The 13603-nt window shown below is 54.5% G+C and overlaps 1 protein-coding gene across 1 annotated transcript in view; it reads left to right on the forward strand.

Annotated features, from left to right (window-relative positions):
- Positions 1–1043: 1043 nt before the first annotated feature.
- HIF3A (hypoxia inducible factor 3 subunit alpha) overlaps positions 1044–13603 on the forward strand; it is a 28558-nt gene continuing 15998 nt past the window's right edge. Inside the window, exons 1-8 of the mRNA XM_007168169.2 lie at positions 1044–1069; positions 6359–6549; positions 7670–7815; positions 9419–9503; positions 9841–9953; positions 10459–10667; positions 12131–12237; positions 12408–12555. Of these exons, the coding sequence (XP_007168231.2) occupies positions 1044–1069; positions 6359–6549; positions 7670–7815; positions 9419–9503; positions 9841–9953; positions 10459–10667; positions 12131–12237; positions 12408–12555 (1025 nt within the window). The remainder of the gene's footprint in view (positions 1070–6358; positions 6550–7669; positions 7816–9418; positions 9504–9840; positions 9954–10458; positions 10668–12130; positions 12238–12407; positions 12556–13603) is intronic.

The raw sequence follows: 13603 nt of genomic DNA on the forward strand, positions 1-13603 counted from the left end.
CCTGAACATTGGTCTGCTGTGGATTAGAACCCAACCACCACCAACATACACACACACACACACACACACACACACACACACCCTGTTCCTTATCCAATTGTAACACTTTCACCACTCCTTGGTGACCTTGCGCCTCTCCCTTCTTACTTCACTGGTAGAAAGATCATTTCTCCGCTCTTTTGAAAAGTGGGTGTGATTGAGTTTTACATATTTACTTGACATAAACTTGATCACTCACCAGTGAGAACCTGAAAAGGGAGTTAGAGAGGCAAGGAGGTGGGGCTGGGGTACAGAGGGTGCCAGACCGGAGGAGTGGGGAGCTGAGGGATTGGGCACGGGGTGGAGGGGTGAAGGTGGAAGGAAGGGGCTGGGGACTGAGAGGGAACGATGGGGTACAGAGCGGGGAGGGATTGTAGAACTGGGGTGGGGTCGGGAGTTGGGGGCGGAGAGGAAAAGCGGAGGACTCAGTGGATAGGGAAAGAGAGGAGGCGGAGCTGGGCGACTCAGGAGGCAGGGCTGGGCCACTGGAGGGGGTGGGATTGGAGGTCGGAGGGGCCCACCCGGGGGTAGGAAATGGAGGAGTGAGCCGGGGGTGCGAGTTAGAGGGTGGAGGCTGGAGTGAACTAGGTGGGTTCAGAAGAGTACTGGTGTCGGAACTTGGCGGGAGATACTGGGCCAGAAGGCGCGGCCAGCCGACCTTGCTTGCACCGTGCTGGCGAAACTGCTGAGAAGTCCGCGGCAAGGAGTGTGGCTGGGGGGGGGGGGTGTATTCCACGGCACCCGCCCCCTCCACACACACACACACACACACACACACACGCCTCTCTCTCTCTCTGCCCCCTCCCCGCCCCCCCGGCATTCCAAGTCTTCGTCTCTTGTCCCGCCTCTTTCATAGAAGTGACAGACCGGTCAACCAACCAGAGTCGCGGGCCGGGCGCTGCGCAGCCAACCGCTCGGTGGGGGGAGGAGCTGGGGAGGGGGCTCGCAGGGCAGGGGAGGGGGCTAGGGGCCTCGAAGGGCTCCGGAGCGGCGACTGGCGAGTCATGGCGCTGGGGCTACAGCGCGTAAGGTACTGGGCTTTGGGGGCAGGAATGATAAGACTTGGGGGGGCTCCTCTTCCAGCGACCCCTGAGCCGGGTGAGGAAGGCGCGGGTGCAAGCCTAGGGCCCCTCGGACGCGCAGTTGGAGACACATCCCCGCCGCACCCTCCACCCTAGGGGACTGCAGGGGTGGGGGCATTTCCCCAAGTCCAGGCTGCCACGCCCCTCTAGCCAGGAGCGACATCGGGGTCGTGATCCCAGATTTCCTGCTGTTCCGGGTTCGCTTCCCCTCCTGACTGGGGGTGAAACTCGGGGTCCCCACGGAATTGGGGGTGGTTGCGTTTGAGCAGTTCCCAGGCTTCTGCGGGAGGCATTCCCCCTCCACATACTGACCCTTCTGGCCTCCGAGCCCCCAGAATTGAGGTTGTTCTTTGACACCAGACCCCTAGGGTCCTAGGGGATCTGGGGTACCCCCAAATTGAGCCTTCCCAGATATAAGGAGTCCCTTGGAATGGGGAGTCAGCTTCTGAGTTCAAGAGAAGAGAGATCCTCTTTAACTGGACCCTCCCTGACAGTCTCCCAAACCTTGAGTTGCCTAGAAATAGGCAGAGATGGTCACCTTTCAGAAACCACCCTGGGACCCTTCCCAGGGGCCTTCTGGAAGGTAGGGTCACCCCCTTTAAGAACAAGAAAACAGCCTGACCCACTTCCCAAAGTCTAGCCTCTTATCTGACTCCTCCACTCCCACCCACTCCCTGTGACAGTGGGAAGGGGCACCCAAGCCTTATTTGGGGAAGACTCCAGAGAGGGTGCTGTGCCTGGTTCAGTGCAAGCTGTGGGAAGCGCCCCCTGCCGCAGTGCCCAGCTGGGGTCATCCTGGACAGGTGGTGGGTTTCTGTGTTCCCTTCCCAGCAGGTGCAGATCTGCTGGGGCAGCACAGGGAACTCGTGGCAGGGTCCACTGCCAGGGGGTCCTATCTGCCCATGTTTTCATGGGACCCCGGAAAATATCCCACGCCCTTGGTTTCTCCTGTCCAATCTGAGGCGTCCAGGAAGCCTCACCCCCTTCCCTCCTCCCTGGCTTCGCAGGTCTGATTGGATCCTTCCACACCCCCATGTTTTCACCCCCCCCACACACTTATACACCCCCCCATTTCTATTCTAGTCTCTGGCTCTGGGCCTGCCAGGGAACTCTATCCCACCCCTTCTAGGCCAGCCCTGGCCTAGCCCCTCCCAGCACCCCTTCCTGGCTAGGTGGGGGCCCCTCTTGGCTGAGCTGGGGCGCTCCCCCCTCCCCATCCAAGGCCAGCCCTCTCCTGTGGTGTCATTCGAGCCCATGCACCACCCACTCATAACTCGCACCCAGATCCCGGCCACGCTCCATCCCCTCCTGCACCCCTAGGATAGCGCTAGGGCCAAAGAGGGTCAGGGTGATGGTGAGTGGGCCCCCCATACTCCCTTACCCCCTTCCCTTCTTCCATCCTTGCCATCCCACCCCAGGCAAGGATGATTCTTGGGAAGTCCCTGATGGGCACTCGGCCCAGGGTGCCCCTCCAGTCAGAGGGTTCCCAGAGAACATAGGGCTTTGGGTACAGGCACCCCACTGGATTATCATGTCCTCAGGAATGAGCAGAGTCAGGGGTAGAGAGACTCCCACCGACCCCCACCCCAAGTCCCTTCTCAAACCCAAACCCTCTCAGGCCACCTTGGGGCAATGCCGAGAGGAGTCCCTGCATGGATTCAACCTAAGCCCCTGCCCAAATCGTCTACACTTTTTGCAAGACCCCCAGTACCCAGCTGAATATCAGGAGAGAGAGGCCCAGGAGCAGCCTGAATGTGGGGAAGGGTGTCCCCACTTCTCCATGCCTTTGCTCTCGGGTGGCAAGTTCTTCAGGGCAGGGAAGAGGTGGGCTTCTCCCTCTCCTGGTTGGGGGGGGGGCACCAAGCCCTAGTCCCCATTCCCAGGCCTTACCCTGGGGCCTCCCAGCCTGGCTCCACCCCCGTTCTCTACTGGAACACAGAGGAAGGGTGGCAGGGTTCCAGCTGCACGTCCCAACCTGGGCACAGTGCCAAGGGGACGGACCAGGGCTGGGCATGGGGCCAGCTGGGGAGACTGGCCAGCTGGGGAAATCCGGAGGCAGCAGTGGTGGGACAAGGGGAAGGGACTGGGGCCAATGGACAGAAGAGGGGCAGGACAGGGGTCCGTTGGGTGGCACGCCCACCAAGGCAGGGCATTTAAGAGCACAGGCCCCCAAATCAGGGTTCAAATTGCAGCTCACCCGCTTCCTGGCTGTGTGGCTTTGTGCCAGCAACTGCTCTCTGAGCCTTAGTTTTGTAGCCTGGAAAATGAGGGTTATCCCTCCCCTCCCCTGCACCCGCTCAAGATGAGAAGCGGTGAGGGGACAGATCTTTGGGGCAGGATACCCGATAGGTGAGCAATAAACTGTGTTCAAGTCAGACAGGGTTCTGGGTAGAAGCAGATACGTGGTCAGACTAACAGAAGCGTTGAGCATGGTTGTGCATTGGTGGAGGGCCCTGGGATTACCAGCTCGGTTCCTTGGGTGGGTGATGCAATTGCTCAGAGCCTTGGTTTCTGACTCTGTAAAAGGGAGATCACTTTTCCAGGTTCTTAGGGTTTGTTGAAAGGATTTAATGGGGTCTCTAAGCTCATGAGTGTTTGACCCACCAAAGCTATCATTATTATTAGTATCACTCTGATTTAGTCTTCTTCCCAAGGTGTTGTGTAAGTCACGTGTGTACTTGCACACATACACGCACCGCACCATGGCGTTACCACTGAAGCCCGAGGGTTTCTCCAGTGCCTACGACACTCCTAAGCCTTCCATCCCTGATGTGGACAAAGGGGGAATAATAAAAGTTGAACCTTTATATAGTGCCGACCAATTGCCAGGCCCGGTTCTAAGCCCTTGACATATATTAACTCATTTAATCTTCACAACAGCCCCATGAGTTTGTGTTGTTCTTAGGCTCAGGGAGGCTGTGCAACTTGTCCAGAGTCACACAGCTAATAAGTAATGGAGTTGAGATTGGAACCCTGCACCAGAGGAACTAGCCCTGACTCTGTTTAAAGGGAAAGGCCAGAGACCAGGCATCTGTGGAGCAAGTGAGAGGCCATACTTCCTGTCAGAACATCCAGAGAACAGGCTGGGAGCTAGAAGGAGGGTCCCGCTGTAGCCACCAGCTAGCTTCTTCTATGGAGGGAGGAGTCATTTGGCCACAGAGAGGATTATAGAGCCCAGCTGCCCGGGAGGTGGGGGGCCAACCCCACCCTCCAGCCCCGTTCCTGTCCCTGCTCCCTGTTCCCTCTGTCTGGGCCCCCAGCTCAGTGAGGCCCGCCCACCCCCACCCTCTGGGCAGGAAGACAAACAGGGCTGGAACAGAACGGGACAGGAGGACGGAATGTCCCCTGGGCAGAGCAGGACTGGAGGCCCCTGCCCCCCATCAGCCAGGAGGGAGGGGATGAGGGCAACTGCTGGCTCCCTCCACCCAGCTGCCCCCTTCTGTGCCTCCCACCCACTTGCACTGAGGAGTTCTTTCCCATCTGGAGAGTCAGGAGAGTCCGCTCCCCTCCCTCCATCATGTCTGTGGGTGGGGCTGCAGGTCTCCTGCTTGGGGGTGAGGTTGATGCCCCAGAAGTGGCCTCTGGCTTTTAGGAAGGGGCAGCTTCCCCTCCTAGAGTTTTGCATCCATGGAGGTTGGCGGGGATGTCACAAGAAAGGAATTAGAAGAATAAAGGCTTTGGAACTTCACTGCCTGACTTCAAATCCCAGCTCCACCACTTAATGGCTTTGTGACTTTTGGGGCAAAGGACTTCACTTTTCAGAGCCTCAGTTTCCCCTTTGTGAAATGGAGGTTTAAAGTGCTCTCTGCCTAGGGCTTTCTTAGGATTGAATGAGTACACATAGGCTGAGTCCTTACTTAGTGCAATGCCAGACCCATAAATGCTTAGCAACTTAGAGCTGCTTATTAATGGTTTTATCAATAGTATCAATATAGATAAGATTACATATACTATACTATATGTAACATACTCTATAATTTTTTTCCCCAAAACTATAATTTGGATTCAGACAGACCTGAAGTTTGACTTTTTAAATTTTTTTTTTTTAGTTTATTTTTATTTATTTATTTTTGGCTGCATTGGGTCTTCGTGGCTGTGCGCGGGCTTTCCCTAGTTGTGGCGAGCGGGGGCTGCTCAGCAGTTGTGGCGCAGGGGCTCAGCCGCTCCACAGCATGTGGGATCCTCCCAGGCCAGGGCTCGAACCCGTGTCCCCGGCACTGACAGGCAGATTCCTAACCACTGCACCACCAGGGAAGTTCCTGGAGTTTGACTTTTAAGACAGTGGCAGAGACAGGGAGAAGTACTAAAATCTGGAGATAAACCCAGGGCCATACAACAGAGGAAACTGAAGAGTTCAGGAAGACCAGCGTTCAAACCCTGGCTTCACTCCTTGTGGGCAAGCACTGCACCTCTCTGTGCCTGGGCTTCATCTGTTCAATGGGGAAAATGTTACTACCTTCCTTCTAGGGATGTCTGAGCTAAACGGGTTAATGTAAGTTACACACTTGGCACAGGGTCTGACCTAATAGTAAAAGCTGGATAAGTGGCAGATATTTCTGAAAAAAAATGACACTCATCCTTCTCCTCCCAACCCCACATGCAGAATTCAGGCATTTGAAGTGGATTAAAGGGCAGGGATGAGTGGTTAGCCATTGGCCCTGGGGTTGGTTTGCTGTGTCACCCTGGCAGGGCCCCTGTTGGTGGGTCGTTGGACTTTGAGATCTGTACTCCAAGATTCTGAGGACTCAGCTCAGCTGAGGAGGGGAAAGGGCAGAAGAGGGGGTTCTGGGAGGCTGTAGGGCAGGGGGCCTGGGGGGCTGCAGGCATCTTCTTGCGCCCTCCCTTCCCTGGCTCCTGGCCAGCTCTGCCAGCCCCCTCCCAGCCGGAGGCCTCCCTGTTCTCCAGGCTTCCCAAGCCCGGAGAATAAACAGCAGATAAGTCAGGGAGGGGACAGAGCGGCCCTGGGCACGCCTCGGAGAGGAGTGAAGCACCGGAGGGCGGCATGGGCTGGCGCGGGGACAGATAAAACCTGAGGCAAGGAGCGACTCCGCAGTATAATCCACCCAGGCCCAGAGAGCTCCGGCAACTCGCCCGGGCCACACTGCGAGGCCAGCACAGTCACGGCTCTGCCCTCCCTCTCTGAACCCGAGCCCCATGTGGCAGCAACCCACGTGCTTGTCCCATCCAACTCTTTCCCTTCCCGGGGCGCCGCCAGTGAACGCTGCCCATGCCCGCAGGTCGAGCACGGAGCTGCGCAAGGAGAAGTCCCGGGATGCGGCCCGCAGCCGGCGCAGCCAGGAGACCGAGGTGCTGTACCAGCTGGCGCACACTCTGCCCTTCGCGCGCGGGGTGAGCGCCCACCTGGACAAGGCCTCCATCATGCGCCTCACCATCAGCTACCTGCGCATGCACCAACTCTGCGCCGCAGGTGAGGCCCACCCCCGGGAATTCCCACCTCAGCAAGACCCCGCCCTCGGAAAGGTACATCCCAGGGAGGCCCCTCCTCCGGGAAGCCTCATCTCCACAAGGCCCCGCCCCCCTATGTCTTCCCGGCGAAGCCCCACCCCTCTGGAATCCACTTAGTGGGAGAGGCCCCGCCCCTTTAAGTTCTGGGCCAATCGGAACCCAGTTTCTTAGGAATCCCCGCCCCCTTAGAAGTCTCATTTGTGAGGCCCCGCCCGTTGGAATGCGCCCTTGGGAAGCTCCCTCTCCTTAGAGTTAGAACCCTAGGGAATAGGAGGCCGGCTAACTCCCTAAGGCATCTGGACCCTTAGGATTTGGTCTCCTGGGAGATCTTCTGGGCTAGGCTTCCTTCCCTTATAATCAATATCCCCAGGAGGCTTCACTGCCCAATATTTAATTACTTGAGAGAGTCCCGCTTCCCCTCCTCAGGTCCCTAGTTCTATTGCTTGTCCCCTTAGTAGCCATCCCCTTGAATTCCCTCCCTGTTAGAATTCTCTGTAGGACGCCTTCACACACACACACACACACACACACACACACACACACACACAAACACACACACCCTTGGAATCCCAGGACCCTGAAAAGCTTTTATTATGGGGAAAGTGGACTCATCCTCTGGCAGGCTCTGCCCATTAGATTAGAATTCTGCCTCCTTAGAATTCTGTTGCTTGGGAGTCCCTGCTTCTTTAGAATCCCGCCAATCTGGAAGGTCCTGCCCCAAGAATTCTGAACCCCTGGGAAGGTTGGCCCCCTTGGAATTCTGACTCCTCCTAGGCCCTGGCTTCTTAGAACTTTGACCCCTGGAAATTTCATCCCCTTAAGATTCTGCCCTCCTTAGAGTTCTATTCCCTTAGGAAACCCCTATCTCCTTAGAATTCTGTGCCCCTGGGAGGCTCCGCTCCCTTAGAATTCCAGTCCTTGGTGGTCCTGCCCTCTTCCTTGGACTCCAAGCCACTGGGATGTGCCCCACTCACCTGGAGGTTCCTATAAGTTCCTCTGAGTGCAGGAAAGCAGGGGGAGGCTAGCCAGGGTGGGCTTACCGCTGACTAGAGATGCCCCATCCATCCTGGTCCGGACACCAGGGGAGTGGAACCAGGTGGGAGCAGGGGGCGAGCCACTGGATGCCTGCTACCTGAAGGCCCTGGAGGGCTTCGTTATGGTGCTCACCGCCGAGGGAGACATGGCTTACTTGTCAGAGAATGTCAGCAAACACCTGGGCCTCAGTCAGGTAAGAGGAGCTGCCTGCTTTGGGCAGGTGATGCTGGGATACAGAGGTGACCAGAACCACCTTAGCCCTATTTTTACAAGGCCCACAGTGCAGAGGGGAGACAAATATGTCACCAGACAGGAAGATTCAGAATGGTCAGGGCTGAGGTGGGGCAGCCTAGGGGGCTGTACAAGCCGGGGGTGGAGGGTGGTACCTGACCCAGCCTGGGTGGGAATTGAGGGCTTCCTGGAGGAGAAGACATCTGAGCTAAAACCTGAAGGGCTTAGCCAGTCAAAGGGTATGGCGAATGGATGGGACCAGAGAAGACTGGCAATGTACATGGCCAAGGGAACAGAATATGCAAAGACACAGATGTGAGATAAAACAGAGCATTTGGGGGAAATAAAGACGTTGATCCAAGCTAGGTGCAGAGTGCAATGGGAGAAAGTGAGAGAGAAAAGGCTAGAGAGGACATAATTTAGGACCAAAATAGAAGGTTTATCTCTAGGGCACTGGGGAGCCATGGAAAGATTTTAAGCAGGGGAGAGGTAGTGTCAGAAAGGTGGAATCAGAATTTCATTTTATTTAGAAAGATCCCTCTAGGTACTGCACAGAGATAGAATTAGAGGGAGTGAGACTAGCGGCTGGAAAATCCATAAGGAAGTGGATGCAGGGCCCCAAGTGGGAGAAAAGAAGTAGGATTAGGGGCCTGGGGATGGGAAGACAAACAAGAGACACTTAGAGAGTAGAACTAATTTCAGCTGATCCTTACAGCAATACCATTCTTTTTCTTAGCTCACATAAATGGGCTCCACAGTTGGCATCCGTTCCTTTCCCCTGCCTTGTTATCCCACTCTTGGTACCAATTTCTCTGTTAGTTTGAGCTCTTGGGCTCAGACAGGTGAATGTCTCAAGATCCCAAAGCTAGGCAGTGGCAGAGCTCAGATTCAAATCCAACTACAAGGTCTCACTCCTCCCCAATTCAGCATTAGCTCTGGACTGTGAGCTCTGTGGGTCCCCTTTCATCTGTTTCACCTCCTCCCAGCACCAGGCTCATTTCCTGAATTGAAATAAGGAGTTGGGTCTTCGGCTTGCACAACAAATGGAATTGGAATAGGGTCTCACCTCAGGGCCTTTGCACTTGCTGTTCCCTCTTTCCGGAACACTCTACTCCAGAGAGCCACCTCACTGGCTTTGTTCAGCAATTTGTGTAGATGTCACTTCTTCAAGAAACTGTCCCTGACTACTGCCTCTAAGATAGCATCCCATCATTTCATCATGTTACCTTGCTTTAGTTTTCTTCATATCACTTAGTATATTGTTTTATGCATGTGTGTTGTTTTGTTTGTTCATTGGCTGTCTCCCGCCACTAGCCAGTAAGCTCTGACAGGCAGGGATTTTGTCTTCGTAGCCACTGCTGTGCCCGTACCATGTAGAAGGGTGCCCAGCAAATTATATGCTGAAGAAAGGAATGAATGAATGAATGAATGAATAAGGAGACTGGGGAAATAATCCAGACTCATGAATTAGGACAGGATGATGAGGATGGGAGGGAGGAGATGGGTCAGAGGCCCTGGTAAAAATGCTTTTCCTCTAAGACACCCCCTGCTTCCCTCCCTCCCAGCTTGAGCTGATCGGACACAGTATCTTTGATTTTATCCATCCCTGTGACCAAGAGGAGCTTCAGGACGCCCTGACCCCCCGGCAGAGTGAGTCCTTGGAGATCTCTGCCCCCAAATTACAGAAACGGAGGCTCCATCCTTCCTTCAGCATATCTCCTCCCGCTCTGAAATACTGGACTGAGAAAAATGGGATGAAGAGGACGTGGCCCTGCCCCAGGGGAATACAGGGACATGGCTCCACCCTGGGGGTCTAAAGGAGCATAGCATACCCCGTGGAGACCCTCTGTGGGTCGGAAGTCTCAATTTGGGGGATGAGGCTGGGGAGAGTTTAGTAACCAGGGTGCTGGAGGGACTGGGCCCTGTCCCAAGCTGCCCGGTGACCTGCTTCTCCCCTCCCCCTCCCCGCTCCCATGGCCCTCCTCAGGCCTGTCCAAAAAGAAGCCGGAGGCCCCCACCGAGCGGTGCTTCTCCTTGCGCATGAAGAGCACCCTCACCAGCCGCGGGCGCACCCTCAACCTCAAGGCGGCCACCTGGAAGGTGGGCAGGGCCTGGCCTGGAGGAGGGCGAGGGACCTGCTGGGGCTGGACCTGAGCGCTAAAGTTCTCACAGTGGCTTGGAGTCCGGGAGTCTCCTGGGCCAGGGATCCAGTGGGGCATTCTCAGGCTGGGTCTAGTGCATCCTTTGGGTACCTAGGAGGTTGGGGATCTGGGGGTCCTTGTATCCTTTCTTAGTCTGGGTCTCTGTGGGTCTGGGGCTGGGGGTCCTCAGCATCCTGGGCCTGGAGTCTTCATGGGGTTGGAATCTGGTGTCCTCAGAGCTCCCTGAGTTTTAAGAATCTAGAGATTGTCAGAAGCTTCTTAGGTTGGGTCTCTGTGGGGTTGGGGTCTGGGGGTCCTCAGAGCTCCCTGAGCTGGGTCTCTAGAATCCTCAGGGGATTCTACTTCTCAGCTCCCTGAGGGGAGGGGCCCGCAGGGATATACCTCCCAGCCCCTTGGGTAGCCCTAGGCCCAGGTGTATCATTGCCTCGCTCCCTGCCCACCAGGTACTGCACTGTTCTGGACACATGAGGGCCTACAAGCCCCCTGCACAGTCTTCCCCGGCCGGGAGCCCCAACTTGGAGCCCCCCCTGCAATGCCTGGTGCTAATCTGTGAAGCCATCCCCCACCCTGGCAGCTTGGAGCCCCCGTTGGGCCGGGGGGCCTTCCTCAGCCGCCACAGCCTGGACATGAAGTTCACCTACTGTGACGAGAGGTGGGCAGGAGCCAGGGGCCCACCCACCACCTGCCAGCCTGGCTCCTCCTCTTCCTTTCTGCCCAAGTTCATTCACGTCTCCTCTCCTACCCCCCAGCTTCTCTCTCTGCTCTGTTTCTATCTCTCTGACCCCATCTATCTCTGTCTTTGTGTATCTCTCTGTCTCTGAATTGTCTGTGGGTCTTCGTATCTGGATTCAGACTGCTTGGGTTCAAATGCTGGCTGTGCACCCTTGGCCAAATGACTTCACCTCTCTGTGCCACACTTTCCTCATCCGTCTTATGGGGTGATAGCAGAACCTACTTTGAACAGTTGTTCTGAGCATTCAGTGAATTGCCTGGTACAAAGCACTCTAGAAGTGCCTATTTTTTAAAATCATTATCATCGTGATTACTTTTTATTTCTATTCATTCTTTTTTATCTTTCTTTTTGTGACTTTCTTTCTTTCTCTTCCCGCCTCCTATTTCTTTCACATTCTCTTTTGTCTTTCTTTCTTTTTTTTTTTTAATATTTTTAAATTTATCTTTGGGCTGCCTCAGGTCCTAGTTGCGGCACGTGGGATCTTTCATTGCGGTGCGTGGGCTTCTCTCTAGTTGTGGCACGCGGGCTCCAGAGTGCGTGGGCTCTGTAGTTGCAGCATGCAGGCTCTTTAGCTGTGGCACACAGGCTTAGTTGTTCCACGCATGTAGGATCCTAGTTCCCCGACCAGGGATCAAACCTGCGTCCCCTGCATTGGAAGGCGGATTCTTAACCACTGGACCACCAGGGAAGTCTCCTTTTTTGTCTTTCTTTTCATCACTCTTCCCATTTTTACCTTCTCTCTCCTCCCCTATTAGCTTCCTATGGCTGCTGTATCATGTTACCACAAACGTAGTGGCTCAAAACAATACAAATTCTCTATCTCAGTGTTCTGGAGGTGAGAAGTCTGAAATGAGTCTTATGAGGCTGAAATCAAGGGCTATGTTCCTTCTGGAGGCTCCAGGGAAGAATCTGTTTCCTTGCCACGAGAGCTTCTGGAGACCTCCTACATTCCTTGGCTCGTGGCCCCTCTCTCTACCTTCACAGTGCATCACTTCAGCCTCTGCCTCCATCATCACATCTAGTCTCACTCTGATCACCTACTCCCCTCCTATAAGGACTACTGTGATTACACTGGGCCCACCCAGATAATCCAGGATCATCTCCACATCTCAAGATGCTTAACTTCATCACACCTGCAAAGTCCCTTTTGCCATGTAAGGTAGCATATTCACAGGTTCTGGGAATTAGGACGGAGACATCTTCAGGGGCCATTATTCAACCGGCCACACCCCTTTTTCTATTTCTTACTCTCCCTTTCTCTCTGTTACAACCCTGTCTCTCTCTGTCTTGCTGGCTTCATCCCTGTGTCCCCCTCTCCTTCCTTTCACCCACCCTCCACTTTCGCCAGTTGAACTGACCGGGGTCCACTGCACCCACTTCAGGATTGCGGAGGTTGCTGGCTACAGCCCTGATGACCTGATTGGCTGTTCTGCCTATGAGTACATCCATGCGCTGGACTCAGATGCAGTCGGCCAGAGCATCCATACCTGTACGTGTTCAGGTTCCGTTTCCAGTGCTGCATGGCCCCAGCCAACACCAGCTGCCTGCTTCCCCGAGTCCCAAGGAAACTTCTCTTCCCTGGCCCCATCATACCCAGCACCCTGCTCCCACGGCCTTCTCTCCCCAGTTGCCCTAACCCCTCCCCATGCCCCTCCCCAGTGCTGAGCAAGGGCCAGGCAGTAACGGGGCAGTACCGCTTCCTGGCCCGGAGTGGTGGCTACCTGTGGACCCAGACCCAGGCCACAGTGGTGTCGGGGGGCCGGGGCCCCCAGTCTGAGAGTATCGTCTGCGTCCATTTCCTGATCAGGTAAGCGGGAAGGAGGTGGGGTGACTGTGTGTGTGGTTCTCGTCTGGTCTGCATATGTGTGAACAGGTGTGCGTGTGTGTATATGCACAGGTGTGCATGTGTATGGTGCACACGTGTGTGAGAAGGAATGTGCACAGGTACACGTATGTAGAACACGTGTGACTGGCCACACACGTATCTGCATGTAGACACAAATGTGTGTGAGCATGTAATTTAAACTAAAAGGATTCTATATTCAAGTTAAAGTAAGAAATCTAGCTGAATCTTGGGGGCTTTTTTTTGCTTTTTAAAAATTGATGTGTAATTTACATAGAGAAGTTTCATTCTTTTTGGTATACGCTTCTATGAGTTTCGACAAATGCATGGGATCGTGTAACCCCGACCGTAATCAAGCTATAGAGTAGGGAATTCCCTGGCGGTCCAGTGGTTATGACTCCGTACTCTCACTGCCAGGGGCCTGGGTTCAATCCCTGGTCAGGGAACTAAGATCCTACAAGCCACGCAGTGTGGCCCCCCAAAAAAGCTATAGAGTAGTTTCATGACCCAAAAAAATTCTTTCACAGTGAACCCCACTCCACCCCCCCCAGTCATCTCTGGCAACCACTGATCTGTTCTCTGACTCTAGAATTTTGCCTTTTCCAGAATGTCATGTACACGAAATTCTATAGTTTGTAGCCTTTGAGCCTGGCTTCTTTCACTTAGCCTAATATATTTAAAATTTATCTATGTTGAGGTGTGTATCAATACGTTCCTTTTTGATGCTAGGTAATCTTCTATGGTATGAATATGTATGGACCACGGTTTATCCATTCGCCAGTTGGAGGATATTTGGACTGTTGCCTATTTTGGGCAATTATGAAAAAAGCTACTGTAAACATTCTCATCCAGGATTTTGTGAGATCATATGTTTTCGTTTCTCTTGGGCAAACACCTAAGAATGGAATGGATGGGTCATATGGTCAGTGTATGTTTAACTTCCTAAGAAACTGCCAAACTGCTTTCCAGAGTGGCTGTGCCCTCTTGCATTCCCATCAGCAACGCTTGAGGG

Source organism: Balaenoptera acutorostrata, chromosome 19 (genome assembly GCF_949987535.1).
Source record: "Balaenoptera acutorostrata chromosome 19, mBalAcu1.1, whole genome shotgun sequence".
NCBI lineage: Eukaryota > Metazoa > Chordata > Mammalia > Artiodactyla > Balaenopteridae > Balaenoptera > Balaenoptera acutorostrata.